Here is a 24,149-nt window from a genome sequence, read left to right as displayed (position 1 = left end):
CTATGCTCCCCCGCCCCGCCAAAAAGTCTGCCCTGGGGGAGGTGCACCCCTCCACCCACTTAAGAAAAACTCCAGCTGGGTGGCGACCGGGGGCACCTGTCACCCCCCAGTAAAACAGTAATGACAGGACCAGCTGCGCGGGGAGGACGGTCAAGGAGACAAGTTTCCGTACCACAGCATGGCCGCCCCCATGGGGGGGGGACAGGGCGTGCCGTGGCAGCCGCCGTAAAGCAGCTCCGCAGTGCCACTGTCCCTTTCCGTACAACAGTATGGTGGCCTCCTTTCCCTGGCCCCGGCTGCACGAAGCTGAAGGCGGCGCGGTGGCCGTAAAGCAGCCCCCGCTTCCCCACGCCTGGCTGTCGCGCGCGCCGGTGCGAGTGGCCGCGGGGAGCGGAGCGCGCTGGTGATTGCGGGGCTGGGCGGGGGCGGCTCTCGGGGCGGCGAAGCGCTGCCTCCCGGCGTCGGGGGCGACATGGATCCCAACAGGATCATCCAGGCCCTCAAGGGCACCATCGACCCCAAGCTGCGCATCGCGGCCGAGAACGAGCTCAATCAGGTGAGGGGGGCGCGGCGCCCAGGGCTGGGCCCGGCCCCCCCGCCGGCCCCTTCGCCCGCGGGGACGGAAGCCCGGCCCGTGGGGGGCGGGCGGGGGGAGTCCCGGTGATCGCCCCCACCACCCCTACCCCCACCCGCAGCTGGGCGCCCGGCGGCTGGGGGAGTCTCCGCAGTGCGCTGCCTGTCCCTCGCCGCTCTGCCCCTGGCGCTGCCCGGGGCCGGGGCCGGGGCCGGGGCCGGGGCCGCCTCGTCTCTGGGGCGCGGGGGCGGCGCTGCTCGTCCCTCCACCACAGCCTGTGTGTGTCTGTGTGTGTGTGTGTCCGGGGGGGGGGGGGGGCTCCCATTCCCCCGGCCCCTGGCGGGCTGCGCTGCGGCTCTTCCCCGGCTTGGCCAAGGGCGGGCGGGTTCGCTCGTGGGAGGGTAAAATGGGGGCGGCAGAGGGGTCAGGGAACCCCCCGAGGGAGCCTGGGCATCACCGAAGCATCCTGCCCGGGAGCTGCTGCCAGCCGCTGCCGCGCGGTCAGGCGGCCTGTGAGCGCGGTCAGCCCCGGGCCTCCGGGCGCTGCTCTCAACCCGTCGCCGGACCCCGGCAGTGATCGTCAGGAAGGAGAGAGCTTGTGGTGCTCATCTCTACTGGTAGTGATGGGGGGGGGGGGAGCAGCATCATATCCCCCCCCCCCCGCGTCACCTGAGCTATCTATTGAGCTTGTTCATCCTGCCTGTGCAGATGGGGGAATCTGTCACTTTCAAGCATCTGACAGCTGGTTTTGTAGCCTCTGTGGAGTGGTGATAAGGGCAGAGCCAGCTCGGCCCTAGGCACCAGTGGACTCTAACTACAGGCAGCTCCTAAATGGAAACAGTGCTTAAAGGGAAATTTAAAAAGGTATAAACCTGAAGTACAGTAGGAGTGTTTCCACAATTAACAGGAAAATCTGCTGAGACATTTTGTTGTGAAAAGAATATTCCCCTGCAGTGTTTGAAAGCTAAGGCACCGCTAGTGCAACTGGCTATGTATGAACAGACTTCTGTGCCGCTGTGGAGTTCCTCTGACTTCACGGGGATCCTGTGTGGTTACAGAGGTCTGCCCATGTGGCACCCGTTGCAGGATCAGTGCCTTAACTTTCTTAACTAAGTTTGTGTGCTTAAAGATATGAGTCAGGAAATGTCAAAGTAAAGGTTGCACCTGAATTCTTAATGTGGTGGTCTTGTACATGTGCATTAAACTTGAAATACATGGTTGTGTACTCGTTTTTCAAGTAATAGACATAATATACAATACTTCAGTACATTGTATGTGCAGGTTGCAATGCTCATGTGCCCCACACCATTCACTATGAATATTGTACATTGACTCTCATGGATTCCTGACATATACATTAGACATATAGATTATGTGGTGTTTGTGTATGTAAGGTTCTGGAAAAACTGTGATACTCTTTCTCAGATATCACAGTATATCAGGTGGTCATATATTAGACTATACTGTAATGGCACGAGGGTGTACAGTTAAGATTATGCCTGCAATCATAATTTTGACACTTTCTGAGTTTTGGTTTGTCATACAATCTTCAAATTCTCCTAATATAGGTATTTTGATGGAATATAGAAGAATAACTTCAGTTTTGAATTTATTTTGAAGAGGCCCACCTTTTGGGGTCTTCACTATGTTAATTGAAATGATTAGTAAGGCTTCCCAGGATTCAGGTTCAGTTTAGAAATTTGTCCTTATTCTAATTTTCTACACCTGCAATTTAAAACCACTTCTGAATTAGTTATATCTAACACTCTCACTTTTAGTGGTGGCAAGTTCTGTTCACTGTTGATTGAAAATGGGCATTTGAAATGCTGTGAGGGGTGGTTATATCAATATGTGGCCACCTTCTTTCTTTTACAAAGTCCATATTTATCTACAAACCACAAAAACAAATGCACCCAGTGTTTGTTTTATCCTTATTAAAAACAACATGTGGGAGCAAAACTACAATAACAAACTGCTGTATGTTTGGCAGGGTTAGAGCAAAAGAATGATGGTTTGGATTCCTGGATTCTGTTCCTGACTGTGCCATTGACTTGTTGCACGAGTGTTATAAAGCTTAAAGAAAGTTTTGAAGATTGTTAGGGTCATCAGATGAAAGATGTGATGACTGCAGATTACTAGTAATACAATTGTTATTCAGGATTCTGGTTCAGTTTCAAGGTTGCAGGGGTACTTATCAACAATATTTTAAAAAGCATGTATTTTTTTAAGGAAAACTGACAGGATTTTTTTTTGGTTTTAAAAAGTGATTCCTGAAATTAAGAGAAATACGTAATATTTTTGGAGGCTTCCTGTTCCTAGAGTGAGTGAGCATTATGGATTTAATTGATATGTGTCAGGTTATCTTGTTATTACATACTAATGCATACAGCACTGGCTTTAACTGTAATCCCTCAGTGAATGGAACAAAAATGTTGCCTAAGGAATGAAAACTGGTAGATATTAGATATTCATTTTTGCCCTTGGAATTCTGAAACATTTCAGTGCTAACCTCTGGAGCAAGGCTTTAAAGCCTTGTCAAACTTTAGTAAATCCTATGACAATATTGACCTGGAATTACACACTTTCATATCTCAGAATTCAGATGCTGATTTATGTCATATACCAGCGATTATATCAAGAATACACCTCTTTTGGTGACTAATGGCTTGTCTAAATACAAAAGTTATACCACCTTATACTGGTATAGTTAAAGCAGTACAACCCGCTTAGTGTGGACACAGTTATATTGGTATAAAGATGCTTATACCAGTACTACTTTTTCCTGTGTGGGAAGGGGAACAAGCTATGCCAGTATTGCTGGGTTCATAGTAGAGGCTGTACTGGTATAACTATTTCAGTAAAAAATAAATAAAGAAATAAATCACATCCATAGTTAAAATAGTTTTGCTGGTACAAAACCTTTTTGTTGTCCAGGCCTAAGTCACTTTTGATGAAACTGGCAACCTTTTATGGTGCCACTAGCTCTTTTTTATATAAGCCTCAGTTTTGATACCCCCACCCCTAATTCTCAAAAAAAAAAAAAATCCTCCTTTGACTAGTGTCCTTATGGGTGCTCTACTGTAGGTGTGTTTGCATCCCTGCATCTCTGACTGGAGAATTTTCGTGACCGTCTCCGTTCAGCCTGTGCATGCGTTGCTCCCCCCCCCGCCCCGCCCCGCTCTGCCACGAGGCTAACCATCACAGCGATCCCTGATCACTGTGCAGGCAAATCCTCTTCAGTTCCTTCTCAACCACCCCTGGCTAAAGACAGAGATTTAGCTGTCCAATAGCGCAGATCATTAACTTCTTCAGAATTGTTAATTTCAGCTACCTTTTTTGGAGCTTCCTTTTCTTTTTCTTTTTTCTTTTTTTAATCTTTATTATTAAAATAAATCCTACTTTATTTTGGACATAATTTTTCTTCAACGCTCTCCTTCCCCTCCCTCAGGTCTGGGGACCCCTCTGGACAGGGTATGCCTGATGAATTGGGCTTCAAGAAGTGTCTTAGGCCATGTCTACACTACCCGCCGGATTGGCGGGTAGTGATCTATCTATCGGGGATCGATTTATCGCGTCTAGTGTAGACACGATAAATCGATCCCCGATCGCTCTGCCATTGACTCCGGAACTCCACCACAGCGAGAGGCGGAAGCGGAGTCGACAGCGGAGCTGCGGCCGTTGATCCCGCGCCGCGAGGACGCGAAGTAGGTGATTCTAAGTCGATCTAAGCTACGTCGACTTCAGCTACGCTATTCTCATAGCTGAAGTTGCGTATCTTAGATTGATCCCCCGCCAGTGTAGACCAGGACTTGGTTGCAAGGAATTTATCCTGGTGACTGATGGACTCAGTGTGTCCACTGCCTGGGGAGAGAACGACATATCATAAAAGTGCGGTTTGTGCCGACAGCTGAAGGTTAGATCCAGAAAGGTTAGAGAACTAAGACGCAAGGCTCTCTTAATAGAGGTGGCTCTTCAACCACCCTCTGAGCTGTGTCAAGATCTGGATGATGGGAAGCCTCACTGCAACCCTCTACTTCTAAGGGAGGTGAGCCCAAGAAGACACCCACAAGCCACTCACGCAAAAAAGGGCCGTGAGAATCCACAGCAAGCCCCGACCTAGCCGAAAATGATCTCTGTCTTGCTCACTGTCATCAGTACTGATGGCACTGAAGCTCTCTAAGTCTGGTACCCAAGGCTTGCACGGTACCACCCCAACAGAGCATGTTGTGGTGCGTAAGGACCCAATGGGCACAGGCAAGGAATCATCAGTACTGACTGGGCATGAAAAATCCACAAAAGCTGGCCTGGGGAAGGCTCCTACGGTACGGACATTGACATCAGTGCCATCTTCGGCATGCCAGGCACCAGCGGACCATACTGTCATATCCAGATCACTGACTCCTTCGGTGCAGATATCTTGGCACCAGCAATCACCAACGGTACCTTTAGCACTGCCGGACTTCCAGTACTCAACAGACCTTTTGTGTCAGATGCACTGGATTCGCCTTTATTCAGTACCGGGGCCTCAGTACTGAGTCCACCCAGAGCTCCAGACTCACCGGCAACATCATTCCATATCCCACCTTTTTCATCCACTGAGTCTGATAGTGAGCAAGAAGATGTGTTCTCCCGCCGCTCCTGTCACCACCCTGTGGTGCCCAATTCCAGTATGGACCTCAGCCATACCATTCCTCTGATCCCCAGCCTCCTTGGTATGGGCAGCCGCTGTACCAACCACTGCCTCTCCCCAATGGCCCTAATAGGATTATTGGCAGGCACCCAGACATCGTGCCTCCCCCGACTCTAGTGTGGTCCATCAAGAGCCAAGGAGACATCCTCCTTCAGCTGCTCCATCGAGGGAATCCTAGCCCCTTGAACAATTAAGAGAAGAACAAGAGGCGGAAGTTGAGGAGGAAGGTATCCCCCATACTAATTTCTCATCGTCATCACCAGACGGGGTGCTTTTAATTGTAGAACAAAAAAAGTTTATTATTTTTTTTTATATAGCGCTTGTATCCAAAGCGCTTTACAATAGTTATCTAACAGTACAAACAACATACGGAAAGATCATTAAGTGGTCCACCGAGATCAGCAATTTTCAAGTGGCCTGCAAAAATAAAAGTTTGAGAACCACTGTTTTAAAAGATTCCAGGGCTACTCTTCGATCGCTCAGAATCTACATGCCTGGGCAGAAGAGAAAAGATAGCTTTCAGCCTTTATTCAGACCCCATTTGTCACATTTCATCCCAGAGATTGTAAGAACCCCAGAGAAAGAAGTCCATGTTCCTCAAATGGAAACCATCGGACTCAACCTCCTTCTTCACAGCCATCCACCTCAAAATGACAGTTTCGATGGGTTAGTCAAGGTGCCTGCAGACCATCCTCCTCAATGCTATCCAATACTGGAAAACCTCCCTCATCCCTATGGATGCCGTCTCACCCTGTTCCGCAGCACCTGCGAAAGGATAACCTCCGACAAATGGGTTTTGGAGATTATTGGAGATGGGTACTCAATCCACTTCACAGCTCCCCCCTGCCAACACCCGTCCCCGTCTGTCTTCAGGGACCCTTATCACAAGAGCCTGCTACGAGAAGAGATTGACCATCTCCTCAGCGTAGGAGCTGTAGAGTCAGTGCCCATACATCTAAGAGGCAAAGGCTTAGAGTTAGGGTTACCCAAGAAAAAGGGAGGTTGGAGACCCATACTAGACCTCAGAGTGCTCAACAAATTTGTCAAGGCTCAGAAGTTCAGGATGGTCACATTGGCAATAATTATCCCAGCGTTAGAAAAGGGAGACTGGTTCTCGGACCTTGACCTTCAAGATGCTTACTTTCACATTTCAATCATACTGAATCACAGATGATATCTCAGATTCACACTTGGTCAAGACCACTACCAGTACAGAATACTGCTACTCCCCTTCACAGTGTTCTTTTGTGACAAAGTTCTGCTTAGACCACATCCAAAGTTCACCCCAAATTGATTTCCGCATTTCACATGAATCAACTCATTCACTTTCCAACTTTTATCTCAAGCTCTATCAGAATAATAGGGAAGCCATCCTCCATACGCTCGACATAAGGAGAGCCATGGCCTTTTATTTGGACAGGACAAGAGTTTTTAGAAAATTTCCGAGACTCTTCCTCGCTGTTGAAGACAGGTCTAGAGGTACAGCGATTTCAGCACAAAGACTCTCTAAATGGGTCTCAAACTGTATCAAACTTTCTCAGATTTGCAACTTAACACCCCTATCTACAGTCTGCACGCATTCTACGACATCGGTTTCCTCATACAGTGATACCCTTGGAGAATGCAACAGACAGAAATCTGCAGAGCAGCTACCTGGGCATCTGCACATACCTTTTCAGAACACCATGCCATCCTGGGGGACTCTGCCGCAGACACCAGATTCGGCGCCACAGTACACTCATCTATAACAGACTCGACTCAGAAGCCCCAACCTCCAGTGGGGGGATACTTCTTGGGAGTCACATACAGTGGAGCACACATAGGGACACTATTCAAAGAAGAAGAAGTTACTCACCTTGTACAGTAACGATGTGTATCCCTATGTGTGGTCCATGACCTCCCCTCCTCCCCTCTTCTTCGGAGTTCTCATCATGAACTCAGCGGCAGAGAAGAAACTGAGGCGGGTTTACCTGCACACCATTGGTTAGCCTCATAGCAGATGATGGGGAGCCGGGGGAGGCAATGCATGCGTGGGCTGAGTGGATGCTGCTAGCAACATTCTCTGGTCAGCAGCACAGGGATGCAGATACATCTACAGTGGAGCACCCATAGGGAAATTACGCAAAGAACCACCATTGATACTGCACAAGATGAGTAACTTCTTTCTCTGAAATTTTGTGTGTTTGAGGGCTTTTATGAGCCTTCTTGTGTAAACCAACCCTCCCTGGGTATAAGGGTATAGTGTCAAGATGGAAATCTTTACCTGGTTTGCTGAAAAACCTGGTGGGAAACAAATAGACTCTGATCTTTCTGCTCAGAGTTGGCAAAAGTGGCCTGCCAGTTTGTGCATGATGGCCTTTATCCAAGACCAGTGATCTAGATTCCTTGAGCCCATATCATTCTCCAGAGCTCTTACATATTTGTTGTGTTGCTAGCTGTTACTGCTGTGGCATCATGTCAGGCTATGTTGACACTACAGCTTATGTCAGCGTAACTTATGTTGCTCAGGAGGGTGAATAAATCATCCCCCTGAATGACGACATAAGTTACACCAACATAAGTGCCGGTGTGGATACATTTCATTATGGAAATTATCATTATCTCATTATGGAAATGCTACATCAAGGCATCCGGGCCATGAGAAAGAGACCTAATCGTGTATTTCTGAGCGGTTGAATGAGGTGCAGTCCAAGAAATGACGTAGTGTAGTTGTGTTCGATTTTTAGTTAAAGTTCTTCCCTTTCAGCTAGGAAAACTATCAAAACCACTAGAACTGCCAAATGGTAAGCTATCTGAAGAGTATTGGTAAAGCTCTTCCAGAGAAGATGAAATAAAGAGAGCAGCTGGCATGCAGACACTGGCAAAAAGCTCTCTTTGAAACATCAAATGTCTGGAGCTGAGAGAAAAGAGATCATAACTGACTAATAACTACAGATGTTGCTGAGGCTGAAAAGTCACTGAACCATGCAGAGTTCCCTATTCCTTATGCAGGAGGATGCCCATTGAATTGTGGCAGTATAATGCTATCATATTTTCACCTTTTAATCGAGCATGCTTTGCTCAGAAGTTCACTAAGCAGTGTTTCCACTTAGAAGTTCTTCAGATGTGCTGAAAATGGAGTGTCTGAAAAGTTCCCAGAAAATACACAGAAACTTGTGGCTTTGAAATCTAATCTGTCTGCACTTGATTTTAATTATGTATGGCTACTCCAGTAGGTTTTCCAGATTTTTAACTTTTCTCTTATGTTACTATAAATTTAATTCAGCAGTTATACTGCATATAACAAAAACATTTGCCAAATATACTTCAATGTAATTTAAACGATTTACTGATTTAAAAGGGAGTGTGGTAGCATTTCCATTAAACTATGAAGTATTTCTCACCGAAGTGCTGTGTGTCTGTGAAGCAAATCAATATGCATTTGACTCTTTCTGGGTAAGTTTTAAAAAAAATAAAATAATTCAGAGACTTCTGCAGAGGTTTCTATTATCTGTAGTCAGTTTTGTCTCAGTATTTAGTATCTCAGAATCTCCAAAAAAGTGCCTTTGTCTCCTCACTAATGCCACTTCCTTGCCTATATGTTTTATAAATAAAGTTTTATAAATAATTATTTATGGTGCTGGAGGGGGTGAATTCGACATAAGTGAACTTCCTTTCAAACTTCACGTGGAAAGTCTCAGAATACTGTAGTAACTCTCTCAAAAATAGTCATCCTAATTTTCTTACTCATTTGGCAATACAATAGTTTAAAATTTTTAAAAAACACGACTTTAACTATTGGTTGTTTTGTATAAATTTCAGTCGTACAAGATCATAAATTTTGCTCCCAGTCTACTACAAATCATAGTTTCGGATCAAGTTGAATTTCCAGTACGTCAAGCAGGTGAGCTAAATTCTTGTTTCATTTTTTTCCTGTGGTAAAAAGTCAATAAGATATTAAAACAAAGTGGTGAGCTATTGTCATGTCATTAAAATTAACTCTATTTTGGCCTTTAAATTAAAATAGTTCGGTGAAGGAGCCCTAATGACTTGGTGATTCGCTTTCGTGTGTGGTGGTGAAATCTGGTTATGGCACACCAAACCTTCTCCCTTACTTTCCTGTGTTTGTAGTGATCTCTCTTGGATTAGTTTTATTTCCCTGCCTTTATGGGCAAAATTTGGATATATAGGAGGGCATGAGGAGATCAGATTTTTTCTTATGAGGAGAGGTGGAGCCCACACGAAGAGGGTATGTGGAGATCGGGGGATCTTATCTGAATGGGTCTGTCACTGTTTTGAATTCTTAGCTTAGAGAAATAGAAGTCCTTGTTAACATGGACTGAGTCAATGCTGGATACTTACAGACCCTTCCCGCAAAAACAGATCTCAAGAAAGATCCCTTAGATAAGTTATGGGTATAAAGCTAGCTAAATGCATCTTGAAGGGATTCCATATATGCATGTGACACCGGGTGTGTGGTATAGTTAATATTAAGCACGTGTGTAACTCTTTGCAGGATCAGGACCTAAATTTTTTGTTTGTAGAACATGTTGATTAATCCTGTACAATAGGTGGCTAAATGTGAACCTTTAATTAGTATAGCAAATATTCCACTTTTCCAAGAAGAGTTTGATGAGGGTTTTTCACTCACAGTTCTCTTTCTATCATATGAAATAGAATTTTCTATAGAAGGTGGGGGGGTGGTTGAATTTTTGGAAAAAAAAAAAAAAAGTTAAAAAGACCAGTTAATCCCCTGAGTGCACTGGGGCATGCTGATGTATGTTGTTCATCTTGTTGGCCTGTATATTATCATAGATAATCCAACTGTGAATGGCATTGTTAGGACCATGTTGGCACAAAGGGAGGCACTTAATTCAGGATCCATGTGGTCATTTTAATAAAACAGAGTCTTATTTTCATTTGTCAGAACAAAACAAATTTATGTGTGGAGCATATTTCAGTATTTTTTTGTGGAGGAAGGAGGTGGGGAATGGAAAGACAGTACATTTATACCAAATTGCTAAATCAGCAGAATGCTACAGTTGCTGTGAGAGCAAGAATTTATTCAAAATCACAATCCATGTGGAAGCACATGTCCTGGTGTGACCTCAGTGTGTTAAGCTATTGTATTGGTCATTCTGGTCCTGTTTTTGTCTGAATACTCTGGTCTGTCTGAAAAACAAGTTTTTTAATTTCTGACATCCACTTGACCCTTTTAACACGCTTTGCACACAAACTACAGAATTTGGTTAATACTCTTCAATCTGTCAAAATTGAGAAAAATATTCTATTTGAATGTGCCTGATTCATGCTTTAATATGCTTTAAAATCCCAATCAAAAATTAACTAAAAGAAAAAGAGTGAAAGGATTAGTATTCTAAAGGTTTATTAAGAACTTTCTGCTAATGCTATGTCTGAAAGAATAGTTACAGGCATTCTTTAGGAGTAAATGATATTTTCAGCTAAGGATTACCAGATACCACTTTTTCATGACGTTTCATATGAGGCGATAGGGAACATCTCCGCGGAATTACGGAGAATTTTATTGTGAGATAAGGCTTGGGGAAGTTACAGTAGACCTCTTTGCTGGAATAAAAGGTATGCTCCATGCCAGTTCGATACCAGGCATTTCCCCGCAAGTAGAATGTACGGGCCATGCATATAGTTATGCTTTGTTTTAAGTCAGCCCCGCAAAACTCTACTTACTGAGGGTGAGTAGGTTATTCTGAGTGAAATACTGTAATTTCCATTTGTTATAACTATGATAGATGCGTAGCTTTTGTGCCTAGGCTGGTAAATTGTTGTGACAGTTTTGCAAAGCTGGTTGTAATAAAGAATACTGTCCTGTAAAGGCTGGCTGAAATAATCCCATATTCTGTTTAGGACCACACATTTGACCCTGATGTTTCTAGTGATGAAAAGGTTGGGTTTGTTGACTAAGATCTCCCACAACAACTGATGCTAAACTATCTATTTGATCTTATATTTAGTGTGACACTCTTCTTCAGAACTGGAAAAGGTACTAAGAGCTCTGTGTTGCTTGAAAGCTTCTCTCTCTCATCAGTAGATATTGGTCCAATAAAAGATATTGTTTCACGCATCTTGTCTCTCTAATATTTGCTAAAGGATAGACATTCAGTCATTCTTAGCCTTCTGCCCTGTTTTGTTGTTCAGCATCACTTTGTGCCACCTTCAGTTGTAATCCACATTGAATGGTAGGGACTTCGCTACAGAGCTGAATTTAAGCAATCCTCTCCATGCTGCTATGTTAGGATTTTTTCTGTAATTTAGCTGCCATTTACCTGAAGAACATGGTGACACAGTACTGGCCGGATCGGGAACCGCCACCAGGAGAAGCAGTATTTCCATTCAACATTCATGAAAATGATCGCCAGCAAATTCGTGATAACATTGTGGAAGGAATTATTCGGTCTCCTGACTTAGTGAGGTACGTTATACTGTGCAAATGTTGACTAAGAGCCTGACTTTCAGAGGTGCTCAGCCTCCGCAACTCCTTTTATTTGTCTCATTAAATTGGACTGTTTTTAACTTGCAAGTGTCTTCTGCTCACAATAAGAGATTTACTACAAAGCATAGAAAGTTTAAAGTAACTCCTGAAACTTGGTCTAATCACTTTCTGTTTATTTTACTAATTCAGAGGAGATTGGTGCATGGGGCTGTCACAGTAGTTATTTCAGCCTGCCACTGACCCTCAATTCCAGATAAATACCATTCACATCATAGCCTAAAAATGTATTTTTTTGTGTGCAAAGTCCTTTATTCAGCTGCTTTTATTACTTTTATACATGTTGGAAGAACTTATTTCAATTAATGTTTCTGGTACCAATGTTTTACAGACCTTAGGAAAGCTAAGATATACTTCTCTACTTTTGAGGACAGTGGTCTAATTCATAGGTTTATGACTGTTCATTGGCCTAAGTAAAATGAGTTTGATAGTATACATCAGGTTTCCAGCGGACCAGTATCCCTGTTTATAAAAACAAGAACAAACCCTTTTCCTTCACAAATGCTAACAAATGGCTTCCTTGTTGGTAGAAAGGTACTTGTGGGGGAATTCTGTGCCCAAAAATTAAAAATTATGCACACAATATTTTAAAATTCTGCATATTTTGTTTGATTATATTGTGTTATTTTGACACACCAGTTTCATTTATTTTGGTACTTTATTTCAAAATACCTGTCAGCAAGTATGTCTAACAATACAGACAACAAAAAAGATTCAGGAAATGTTTTTTGACAAATAGATTCCTTACTAGCCATATTAATACAGAAGTTTGAGTAATAATTCATTTATACTACAATACAGAAAATTACTTCCTGCACCCCTGAGAAGCAGTGCAAAGGCTTGGGAGAGTCAGGGGTAATGGGGAGCTGAGGGAGAGGGAAGTAATTGCTGGGAGCCTGGGAGAGAACCTGGAGGCTTTGTTGAGTGTGGGTGGGAGATGGGTTTTTTCGGGGTGGGGGCGGGATTTTTAGGGAGTTGGGGAGCCTCCCCAATGCAGAGTTGGCTGACCCCTAGCATCTCCCATTCATTCAGGCACATCTGTCCCCGTCTTTCCTTGCACTCCCCTTCCCCTGTCCCCATGTGTCCCTGCACTCCACTCCCATTCAGCCTTTCGCTCTTTACTATCACCCCACTAGCTCCTGTGCCGCTGCCCCACTCTTCCCCTTCCTACTAGCCCTTCTGAACCCCACTCTGACTCCCCCAGCAGCCATGTGTGCCCCGCTCTATCCGTCCCCCCATATACTGTCCCCACCTCAGCTGGCCCCACAAGCATGTCACTGTAAGGAAAAGCAGCCTTTGCTCCTTCCCTCTCTTTGGCTGGCTGCTCCAGCTGGTGAGCCAGCTGCCCTCTCTTCTGATGCCACAGCAGCCCAGGTGGGCGAAAGGTGTAACTGCAGTACCTCTCCAGCAGAATGTATTATTCTGCAGAGGAAAAAAAATCTCCAGGGGATGTGAATTCTGCATGTGCGCAGTGGCACAGAATTCACCTAGGAGTAAGAAAGGTAAGGATTGAATGGCCGCAATGACTGAATAGTATCGCACACACTTCAGTTCTCATGCCTGAATTGTGAGACTCTCACATTTGAACCCTTTTTTTCACTCACGTTTATATCTGAAATCTCACTGAATGGAGCTCAGGACTGGGAGCAGGAGCCCATGTATTTCAGTAACAAAACCACTGAAATATGGCCTGGTCATCCCTCCATCATGCGAGCAGGGCAAGGTCTCCACCATTACAACACCCAGCTCTGGTTATTTCCTCCATGTTGGTGGAGTGTGCCCTGCCTCCATCCACTGCCTGCGGAGCCTGGCCAGAACCTTATGGGCTCTCCGCTCCCAAACAATCAACCAGTGGGGAGGCAGTAACTGGAACTGTGTGGGATGGGGTGGAGTCAGATCCTGTGTTGATGGGGCAGCAGAGCATAGCATAGTGGAGTGGTACGAAGCAGCAGCTTCACTAAAAGACTGCACCCATGAGAAACTCAATCTTTAAAAAGAACTTTTTCTGGAGCTGTGACTCCCTCTGTGTTTCTGTAATGTTGGTATTAGTATTCAGAAAATCCCATGCGTTACAACTTTTCCAACTTGAGATCTCTGGTGCTGGTGACTAGAATTTCTATTAAAAGCAGTGGTCTCTCCAGGCTGAGGTTGTAGCACAGTGTAGGTGTGCTTGCACTGCTATTACCTGTACTGTTACTGTTTAATGGATAAATAGAGTCCTACAGTCTCCCCAGGCATTGTTCCAGAACCACAGTCAGCACTAAGTTTGGCTATGTCTACCCTACGCGGCTTTTAGCGACATGGCTGTGCCGGCACAGCCATGCTGCTAAAAGGCGCGCAGAGTAGCCTCTGTTTGTCGGCAGGAGAGCGCTTTTCCTCGACAAAACTTTTGTCGTTTCGGGTGTATGTGTGGGGGTTTTTTTTAATGCCTCTCGGTGACAAAAGTTTTGTCGTTCGCTTGCGAGTGTAGACAAAGCCTTAATCTGAAAAGCACAAAAAAGTAGAGCAATGCTGTGGAGGTTGTCACCTTCTGCTTGCCAGAGCAATGGTAGGAGGGTGCAGATACAGAAAGATGGCAGTGTGAAGCACAAACTGCAAAAGGATGAGAGGGAGGCAAAGCTGAAATGATTAAAAGATTGAGAGCCCCTTGCTGAATAATGACATCCCTTCTCTGAGTGTCTGTATGGAAAATTGCAAAGAGAATTTTTTACAGTAGAAAATTAGGTAAAGAGAAGATATTTTTGCAGACTTTTTTCATCCCTTGGCAGAGTCAAGAGCACTGATTCCTGGATGATCCAAGGGAAATCATAATTTGGTGAGGAAACTTCAGGCTGGATCACACACAAGACAGTTTCATGTTATAAAAATTTGCAAGCTTACATTTTTTTGTTGTTGCTGCTTTTAATTTCATGGGCACTTAAAAAAACCCCTACAGATTAATTTTCAAAGGGTAGTGCTAGTAGGTTTCATAAAGAAATTGTATGTAACACTTGGTAGGTGTGGAGAGATAAGAGGATGGGAGAAAAAAGCAGCTAAAAAAGCCTGAAGGATGAAAAGTGAGTTCCCTTAACATTAACTTCAAGTCTTTTTTGTTCTTCCTTTCTCATCTCCTGGCCCTCCGCCCCTCAAACTCTTCCTGTGTTCTCAAAGTATGTATAATCCAGTACATTGTATCCATTAAATAATGAGATTCAAGATCAGGCCTTTAATATAAACTGTTGGCTGTTAACATATTTATCTTCTTATAACATGTTGCTTTTTCTTCCTTTTTTAGGGCCCAGTTGACAATGTGCCTCCGTGCTATCATTAAGCATGACTTTCCTGGCCATTGGACAGCAGTTGTAGACAAGATAGGCTATTACTTGCAGTCTCAGAACAGTGGGAGCTGGCTTGGTAGCCTGCTATGTTTGTATCAGCTGGTGAAAACTTATGAGTAAGTGGATTTCCATCAGTAGAATAGAAATCAGGGTTGTTATCTCAGCTGATTTCTTTACTTGGAAAGAAAGACAGAAGAGTATTGACAATTCTGAGGGGAATTCAGATGAAGGATGGGAATTTCTGATGCCCATATGCTTGCTTTCTTTTATGTAAATGACAACTATTCATCATGTCTATATTGACAGCAATTTGAGAGCAGAAAATACAGCAGCAGTCAGAGTTTTAGGGTATGTCTGTGCTGCAGAGAAAAACCCATGGTGCAGAATCTCAGCCTGGGTCAGTTGGCTCAGGCTGCAGGGCTAAAAATAGCAGTGTAGATGTTCCTGCTCAGGCTGGACACCAGGTCCTGAAACCCAGTGGGGAAGTGAGGGGGTCTCAGAGCTCAGGCTCAAGCCTTCCCGAAAATGTCTACACTGCTATTTTTAGCCCTCTGAGCCTGAGTTAGTTATCCCAGGCTCTAAGACCTGGCACTGCGGGTTTTTCCTTGCAGTGTAGACATACCCTTGGTGGGGTTTTTTTTTGTTTTTTTCCAATCTAACTTTTTTCTGTTTTTTTCCCCTTGAGTTTCTTCCTTGGGTATTTTACTTGAGTAGAACTATTTGTGAATAACCATCCTAAATGTATGTAACAACTTTGTTCTAAGGCTCCCAAAATGTTTTATGCACCACACACAAGAATCATGATCTTTAGGTTCTGGTAGTGCCCAAAATGTGCTATGCACTGACCAAACACAGGAAAACATAGTCTCTACCCCAAAGTGTGTCTGACCTTATCAGACAAGCAACATAATAGAGTATGGGAGAGGATTTCTCTCAAATACATACATTTTACAATGTAACTAAATGTCAACTCTCTTTATTGTTGTGTCACTGAAAGTGCAGCCTACTTGGGTCAGAAATTATAGCCAGATAGCTAATCCACACACGACAGCGAGGTGGGGGGGAGAAGGAAACTCTGAGTCACTACCACAATCTGTATACTAACATGAAATGCCCTGGGTCAGCCAGAACTTACCTGACACACTGGTTTGCAAAGTATAATAAATACATCTTTGAACCTGTTTCATGAGGCAGGACCTGAAACACCTCCTTTTTTTTTTTTTTAAACTGGATTAACTCATTTATTTGTAGGACTTGTCTTCCTTTTGACTGAGTTTATGGAAGTGTGGAGTGGGGAGAGGAAGAGGAAGTATGAAGAGAGAATCTGGGAGTAATATTGATACACACAATACCTAGTGCCTAACAATCCATCAGTGTGTAGGTCTATGCCAAGATAAAATCTTGGAATATTTTATCCCTGCTTCTTAGGTAGGGATGTCTGTGGTCGACCCATGCTCAGAATATTTTATCCCTGCGTCTTAGGTAGGGATGTCTGTGGTCGACCCATGCTCTTTCATGTAGAGGAGCCTCTTGCAGTGAAGTCATCACCTTTGTCCAAACTGGCCTGTACCTTTCTTGTTTCTAAAAGAGCTAGATTGTGTAAAATGGGAGCATGTGGGGAGGCAGGAGGAGGGGGGGAGGGGCAAAGTAGCTTTGGATTGTAAGGTTGCTCAACTAATCTGTCCTCCACAAGGCTTAATGAGCAGTAATAGCCTTGCTCAGTATGGAATCCACGTGGATTTAGAAAGTATTGAAATGTAAAGTTAAGTCTAAAACTGAAGCTACACTCTGTTTTCCTTGACATCCAACTTTTCTAACTGTATTCAGGGCCCTGGCTGTGTAAACCACACAGATAGCAGTTTGCACAGATGCACCGTGACACTTAGAATTTCTCAAGAGTTGCTGCTTCTTTACAGGGCTTTCTGGCCACTGCCAAGAACTGAGAGACTGATTAATTCTTGGCCACTGCCAAAATGTGGAAGTCCACATTGAAGGCTAAAGTACTTTTTCTTTGTGAAGGAGTAGAGCCATCTGATGGCCCTTAGTTATTGTAATGCCGTTTGTAGACATTTGGAGAAACAGCTATAATTTACTGGATAACAGGATACAACTTATTTTCTAGGTGTGCTTCAAAAGAAAATGCTGGATTGTGAATATGGTATCTGCTTTGTTGTATTGTTATCCAATACTATGTATACCCTGGGCCTGATTTTCAGAGGTGCCAAACACTCTCTACTTCCTCTGACATCAGCTGGAGCCACAAGCATGTGGCATCACTGCAAATTAGTCCCATTCGTTATAAAATTCTTTGACCAGTTATTTATATTTATAAAAACACAAACATATGAATGTTAAAAAGAACCCAAAAGCATAGCCAACCAAAAGAGCTTTCACTATCTGTTGAAGGCTGTTCACTTATTTACTGAACACCAGCAGTGAGCTCAGTACTACAGGAACGTATAAAAAGTCATAGTCCCTGCTCCAAGAAGCTTACAGTCTATTCGCAAGGAAAATATTATGTATTATTTGCATTACTGTAGCACCTAGAAACCCTAGTCATAACCCAGGACTCCATTATGCTAGTTGCTGTACAAACACAGAACACAGAGGTGGTCCCTGCCCCAAGGAGCTTACAGTCTAAGTAAGATTAATGCCACTATGGGCAGGACTAATGTTTACTTAACCTTTGTTTTGACATTTTTCCGTCTGTTGGTAGAAGGGTAGCATGCATTGTGTAGGCTGTCAGATGAAGGCTGGAGGAGGAGAGAAATGAATAAACACTACACTCATGAATGTCAGGGGGTTTTTTTGTGTTGTTTTTTTTTTCTAAAGAAGGTAGAATAATTTGATTGTGGGGAAGGAGTAGGCATTAGATCTGGGAACACTCAGACCTGAGACATCTATGTTTGTCCTCTTTTGCAGGTACAAGAAAGCAGAGGAGCGAGATCCGCTCATAGCAGCAATGCAAATATTCCTGCCTCGGATTCAGCAGCAGATGATCCAGCTTCTTCCTGATAACTCCCATTACTCTGTACTTCTTCAGAAACAGATCTTAAAAATCTTCTATGCACTTGTGCAGGTAGGTTTCTGTGCACCGAGAGCAATGTAAAATTGTAGATTGCTGGGGACAACAGCCCACTTACGCGCACAAAGCCAGCGTCATAAGATACTGCTGATTCTGTACATGTATATAATTAACCAGCTAGCAATTCAGAACAACAAAATGTGTTGCACTTACCTCAAAATGCTATTCCACCACACTCATAGGGTTCCAAAAAGCCTTAGCACATACAGTCTTTGCAATATGCCCTAAAAGTTAATAGATTGAAGCCATTGTGGACTAAGAAGAAGGAGCAAGTCACAGGGCTTGTCTAGACAAACAGTTAGTGCACAGCAAACTGGGGTGTAAATCTACCTTGCACGAGCCTACCACATGCTAACTGGCTATGTGGACCCTGCTGCCGTGTTCTAAATTCTTTTTCGAGATGTGTTGCACATGTCCATTCTACTGGTGGTGTCTGTGTGCCCAGAATATGGGCATCGGAAACTTTTCCCTCAGCAGTACCTGTCCGGGTGGCTTGAGCGTCCTCTGCTGTTGCACGACATCATGCAGTTATAAAGGGCAGAGCCACCCTCTTCCCCACTCAGTTCTTCTTACTACCCATGACAGTCATTGGAACTGCTCCGGCAACATTTGTCAGCCTTTGTGTAGATAGTCTTATGTTTAGTTGTAAATAGTTTTGGAATTTTTAATAGTTTTAAAAAAAATTCTGTTGCTGTTTCCCGTTTGGAGTGCTGTGGCCGGTGCTGGAGTATGCCCCCGGCACCAGACTTCAAGGCCTGTGCTTCCTGCACAAAATCCTTGCCGTGAGTGATCTGCACGACTCACGTTTTAGATGCCTGGGCAAGACTCACTTAAAAAGACCAGAGCCAATTTTTTGGGGACTTTAAGCCTAGGACAAAGGAGGACAGGGAAGCTAGGCTGAAGTTCCTGCTAGTGGAAGAGGCACTGAGATCACCGTCGTAGCTATCCCAGTCTGAGTTGATAACGAGTGCTGCAGCTTCAGTCAGAAGTGTGCCTTCATGACTGTCCAAATCCCGGTGCTGGTCTCCTTCTCTGGTGCTCAGGCAGAGATATAAACCTTCCAAAGGGGCTTCAAATCGAGGAAGATCTCTACCCTCCAATCCAGCTAAGGAGGAACAAAAGAAGTCGAGTAGAGTGCATTCCAGTTAAAAGTACTCCTCCTCCAAGTATGTGGCAATAATGGCACTGTTGACTCCGGTGCCAGTACAGGCTCCGAGTCGAATCACAAACGGTACCCTTGACTTCAGTGGCATTGCATCGGTCAGAGATGATCTTGGTACTGGCTATGCCAGAGGGGTTTGCCGCAGCAAAACACCTAAGTCTATCTGTACTGGTGTCTCCAGTGATACAGGAAATAGCTGTCCCAGTGCCATAAGATTCCCAGAACTGACTCCTGTCGTGCAGCTTTCAGTACCGCACCACTCTTCAATTTACAAATCAGCCTACCTGTCGGTACTGTCGACGGGGAAGCTGGCAATGACGGCATTTCTTCAGCAGTCAGGATCTCTGCACCGTTCCCCCATACCGATGGACAGCCCTTCCATGGTTGGTTTGATGGAGAATTCTCTTCTTCAGACTCTGAAGCAGAATTATACGTCTCTCAGCCTTGGGGCAAGACTTGCCGTTCCACTCCTAGACCCTACCACCACCCAAGATACCTTTGGGATCCTGCCTCAGGGCTTGCTCCGGTAATGTGGCCAGGAGGCCCATGGGGCCCAGTCCCTTATCAGCTGCCTTCTTGGAACCCTTGGGGGTCTCCTCTAGCCTTCAGGTCATCCCCACACCCTTCCTATCTTGATCCAAGTGAGGCGACTCATTGCACTGTGTTGAACCTGCTCATGTGTCCAGTACTGGGCCTGATACTGAGCAGCCAGCAGAAGAGATTCAGCTGAATCCTGAGTTGACTTCATCCTCTCCAAATGAGGAATTTCCTCTGGGACAACATCATCCCCTCCTGAAGGTGTATCAGGAGTTACTATAGATGGTGGCTTCGGACCTGGACATTCAGTTCAAGGAGTTCAGGGAGCCCCTCATTGCCTCATTTTATCTATAATAAGTTTATCTCAAGTGGTTTTGCCAATCAATTAGGCTATTTTGGAGCCTAAAAAGTCACTGCGGCAGACCCTCATCTTCGTTGCCTCCCACATGAAAGCATGTGGAGCGCAAATATTATGTGTCCTCCTAGGGATTTGATTGCCTGTACTCCCATACTTCTCTAGGGTTGCTAGTAGTTGCAGCCACTAATCCAGAATGCCAGGGTCCTCAAGTTGCCACCCCTGAATTCAAAGATGTAAAGAAGCTGGATTTATGTGGTAGAAAATGATATATGACTGGGGGGGGGAAGGGGGTTGCAGCTTAGAATTGCCAACCAACAGGCTCTGGTGGGATGTTTTAATTGTAGCTTGTGCGGTTCTGTGGCTAAATGTAAGGACCCGCTGCCTGAGAATGCTAGGCAGCAGTTCTCCTCATCATGTCTGAGGGCAGGTCAGTGGCGAGGACTTTGCTTCCGGGCAGGTTAGGTTCTGCAGACTTGGCTGCTAGGTTCATGGAATCTGCAGTTTCTGTGAGAAGGTGCTGTTGGCTGTGGTCTTCCAGTTTACCCCATGAAGTCCAGCAAACTGTCCTGGATTTTCCCTTCAAAGGTCCTTTGCTGTTCTTGGAGCAAACAGATAGCAAGTTTCATGACTCAAGGGCAACTTTGAAATCTTGTGTTTTGTATACACCTGCCCCAGCAAGAAAGCTCTATCAGCCTCAGCAGTCATGCTGGTGTACAGCTCTGGCTCCTCGTAAGGACCTGTTGAAGAAGAAGAGCAGGGTTTTTAGGCTTAGTCCTGCCTCTCAGCTTCTGCATCAACCCCTAGCCCTTCTAGACACCCAGAGAGTGTTAAGTAGACATGCTGGTGGCTCAGTCGAGATCATCATGCTGGTCTCCGTGATTCCAGATCCTGTTTTACCTAGTTTTGCAAATTTTCTGCTACTTCCTCAGTGCTTGGTTCTAAATTACTTCAGACCAGTTGGTCTTGAGCACTGTGGAAGTGGGATATACCTTCCAATTTGTTTTCACCCCTCCCTCCCTTTTCAGGGACCTCTCTCACAAGCATCTCATCCTGCAGGAAGTTCAAGCTCCCCTTCAGATGTGTGCCACAGAAGAGGTTCCACAAAGTCTCAGAGGGACGGACGGTGTTTATTCCTGTTATTTCTTAATCCCAAAAGCAGAGGGGGTGTGTGTTTGTCTCAGACCGATCTTGGACTTGTCTTCTTAACAAGTATTTAAAAAAAATAATTTTGCATGGTCACCCTAGCTTCAGTTATCCCCTCCCTGGAGATATAGGGACCGGTATGCCGCCCTCAAGCTGAAAGATGCCTACTTCCATATGGTGATCGATCACGCTTACAGAAAATATCTCAGATTTCTGGTAAATCAGAATCATTGCCAGTTCACTGTACAATTGTTTGGTCTATCAGCAGCTCCCTGACCTGAAGAACTCTGTGTAAACTCTCAAAAAGCTTTTCTCTCTCACCAACAGAATATGGTCCAATAAAAGATATTGCCACACCCACCTTAGCAGCTCCCAGTGTTTTTACAGAGGTGTTGGCAGGTGTGGCTGCATTCCTCAGAAGATCAGGAATGTGAGATTATCCCTGCTTGAATGATTGGCTGGTGAGAGGCTGATCCAGGATTCAGATGATGTTCGGTGTATCTCTAATCCAGTCAATTTTCGGTGCACTGGGTCTGTTAGTCAATGCAGAGAAATCTCTCTTCTTCCCAGTCCAGAGGATATAGTTTATAAAGGACAGTGCTGGACTCATCTTAAGCCAGAGCTTTCCTTTCCAGACTGTATGTTTCAGACAACTTGGGCCATTGTTATGGATCTCAAGTCTCACTCAGTCATAACAGTACAAAACTTTTTGAGGCTCCTGGGGCATATGGCCTTGTGCACATATGTGGTCCAATACGGCAGACTGGGCCTAAGAATTCTTTGGTGTTGGCTGGAGTCAGTTTACTCACTGAAACTATTTTCCTTTAAATTCAGTAGCAAGGGTGCCCTCTCAGGTTCTTGCCTCCCTAGATTGGTGGACAAGTCTGGACAATGTATGCAGTGTTGTCCTCTTACTCACGCTCAACTGACCCTCATGTTAGTGACAGATGCATTTGCATCTGCTGGGGGACCCATCTTGGTGCTCAGGGACTATGGTCTTCAGGAGACCTGTCTTTACATAGCTTTCAGTTCTCTGACATTTATATCAGGCTAGCATGTTAGGTTTTAGTTCCGCAGGTCAAGGGGAAGGGTCTATTAGTTCTCCCAGACAACACAGCTTCAATGTTTTACCTCAATAGGCAGGGAGAATCCTATTCTTTCTCGCTCTGCCAAGAGGCAGCTTCACTTTGGGAGTTCTGCATTGTCAACTTGGTAGACCTCAAAGCATCGTACCTTCTGGGGTGCAGAACAATCTTGCAGAGCACCTCAGCATATCATTTACTACTCACCATGATTGGATCTTCACCTGGATTTGCTGAGACATATCTTCAGGTGGTGGGGATCTCCCCAAATGGACCAGTTTGCCACGAGAGCTAAGAGAAAATGTCAGCAATTCTGTTCCCTGCAAAGTCACAGCCAGGGTTTCCTGACAGATATGTTCTTGCTTCCTTGGTTAAGCAGGTTACTCTGTTCTTTCCTGCCAGTACTGGTTATTCACACGGTATTGCTGAAGATAAGGCGGGACCAGGCCGGAGTCATACTCATAGCCCCAGCGTGGGCCTGCCAACACCGATTCTCTGCTCTCTTGGATCTGTCAGTGAAGCCTCTGATTTCCGTTGGACTTGGAACTAATTTCCCAAGACCATGGTGGACTGCTCCACCTGAATCTACAAGCTCTTCATTTAACCCCATGGATGCTCCATGGTTAGATGATAGAGAAGAGTCTTGTTCAGAAAAGGTGCAGGATGCCCAGCTAAACAGTTAAAAGCTATCTACTGGGGCTACTTAACTTTCTAAGTGGAAATGTTTTTCCATTTTAGGATTTCATCTTCCTGTTCCTCCATCCAGCATGTTCTAGAATACCTATTGTATCTGAAATACCAATGGCTGGCTGTTAGTTTGATCAAGGCACACCTAGCAGCTATTTCTGTGTTCCAACCTAAGATGGATAATGGTCTGGGTTGGTTTTTTTTCTGACATCAGTGAGGTTTCTGAAAGGCCTCGACAAGTTGTACCTTAGGTGCACAGTCCTGTTTCTCCCATGGGACCTGAACTTAATGTTATCAAGGTTTATGCGTCCTCTGTTTGAGCCTTTGGCTGCTTGCTGTCTACTACATCTATGAATGAAGATGGCATTTTTGGTAGCCATCACCTGTGCAAGAAGGGTAGGAGAGCTGTGTGTGCGCTAATGTCTGGGCCTCCCTGTACAATCTTCTTTAAGGACAGGGTTTACTATCAGAGATTTGTCCCAAAGATGGTGTCCATGTTCCATGTCAGCCAGCCAGTTTTCTTAGCTTTCTTCCCAAAACCACACTGGCAGAGGAACATTTTCACACTCTAGACATACAAAGAGTGCTGACGTTCTACCTGGATAGATCTATCCTCTCAACTGATCATGGCGATAATGGACAAAATGAAAGGTCAACCAATCTCTACTCAAATAATTTCTTCTAGGATAGCCTTATGTAACAACATGCGCTAAGATCTGGCTAATATCACCCCGCCAAATAGGATCACAGCTCATTTGACAAGATTGCAAGTGGCCTTGGCAGTTTTTCTGGCAAATGTTCTCATTTTGGACATTGGTAGAGCAGCAACCAACCTGGTCCTCGTTTCACATGTTTGCTTCCCATTATGCCATCAAGCAGGCCTTAAGAGATGATGCTAGAGTTGGATGGGCTGTCCTCCAGTATTTATTAAGATAAACTGTGCTTCCCCCCTCCTCTTTCATGGCTTGTGAGTCACCAAAAGTGGAACGCATGTGGCAATCCCTCAGCG

The 24,149-nt window shown here is 44.7% G+C and overlaps 1 protein-coding gene across 3 annotated transcripts in view; it reads left to right on the top strand.

Annotated features, from left to right (window-relative positions):
• Positions 1-266: 266 nt before the first annotated feature.
• Positions 267-24,149, top strand: part of IPO8 (importin 8) — a 68,651-nt gene continuing 44,768 nt past the window's right edge. The window contains exons 1-5 of one of the 3 annotated variants that reach the window (XM_073321276.2): positions 267-556; positions 9,066-9,147; positions 11,535-11,691; positions 15,044-15,202; positions 18,009-18,165. In XM_073321276.2, the coding sequence (XP_073177377.1) occupies positions 473-556; positions 9,066-9,147; positions 11,535-11,691; positions 15,044-15,202; positions 18,009-18,165 (639 nt within the window). In that variant the 5' untranslated portion in view covers positions 267-472. Of the gene's footprint in view, positions 557-8,744; positions 9,148-11,126; positions 11,263-11,534; positions 11,692-15,043; positions 15,203-18,008; positions 18,166-24,149 lie in introns of those variants that run through there. The other 2 variants (XM_073321284.2, XM_073321291.2) reach the window with 2 other exon arrangements.

The sequence above is a fragment of the Lepidochelys kempii genome, chromosome 1, assembly GCF_965140285.1.
Source record: "Lepidochelys kempii isolate rLepKem1 chromosome 1, rLepKem1.hap1, whole genome shotgun sequence".
NCBI lineage: Eukaryota > Metazoa > Chordata > Testudines > Cheloniidae > Lepidochelys > Lepidochelys kempii.
The sequence above is the reverse complement of the archived record's forward strand: the minus strand, read 5'-3'. Positions and strand labels throughout refer to the sequence as shown.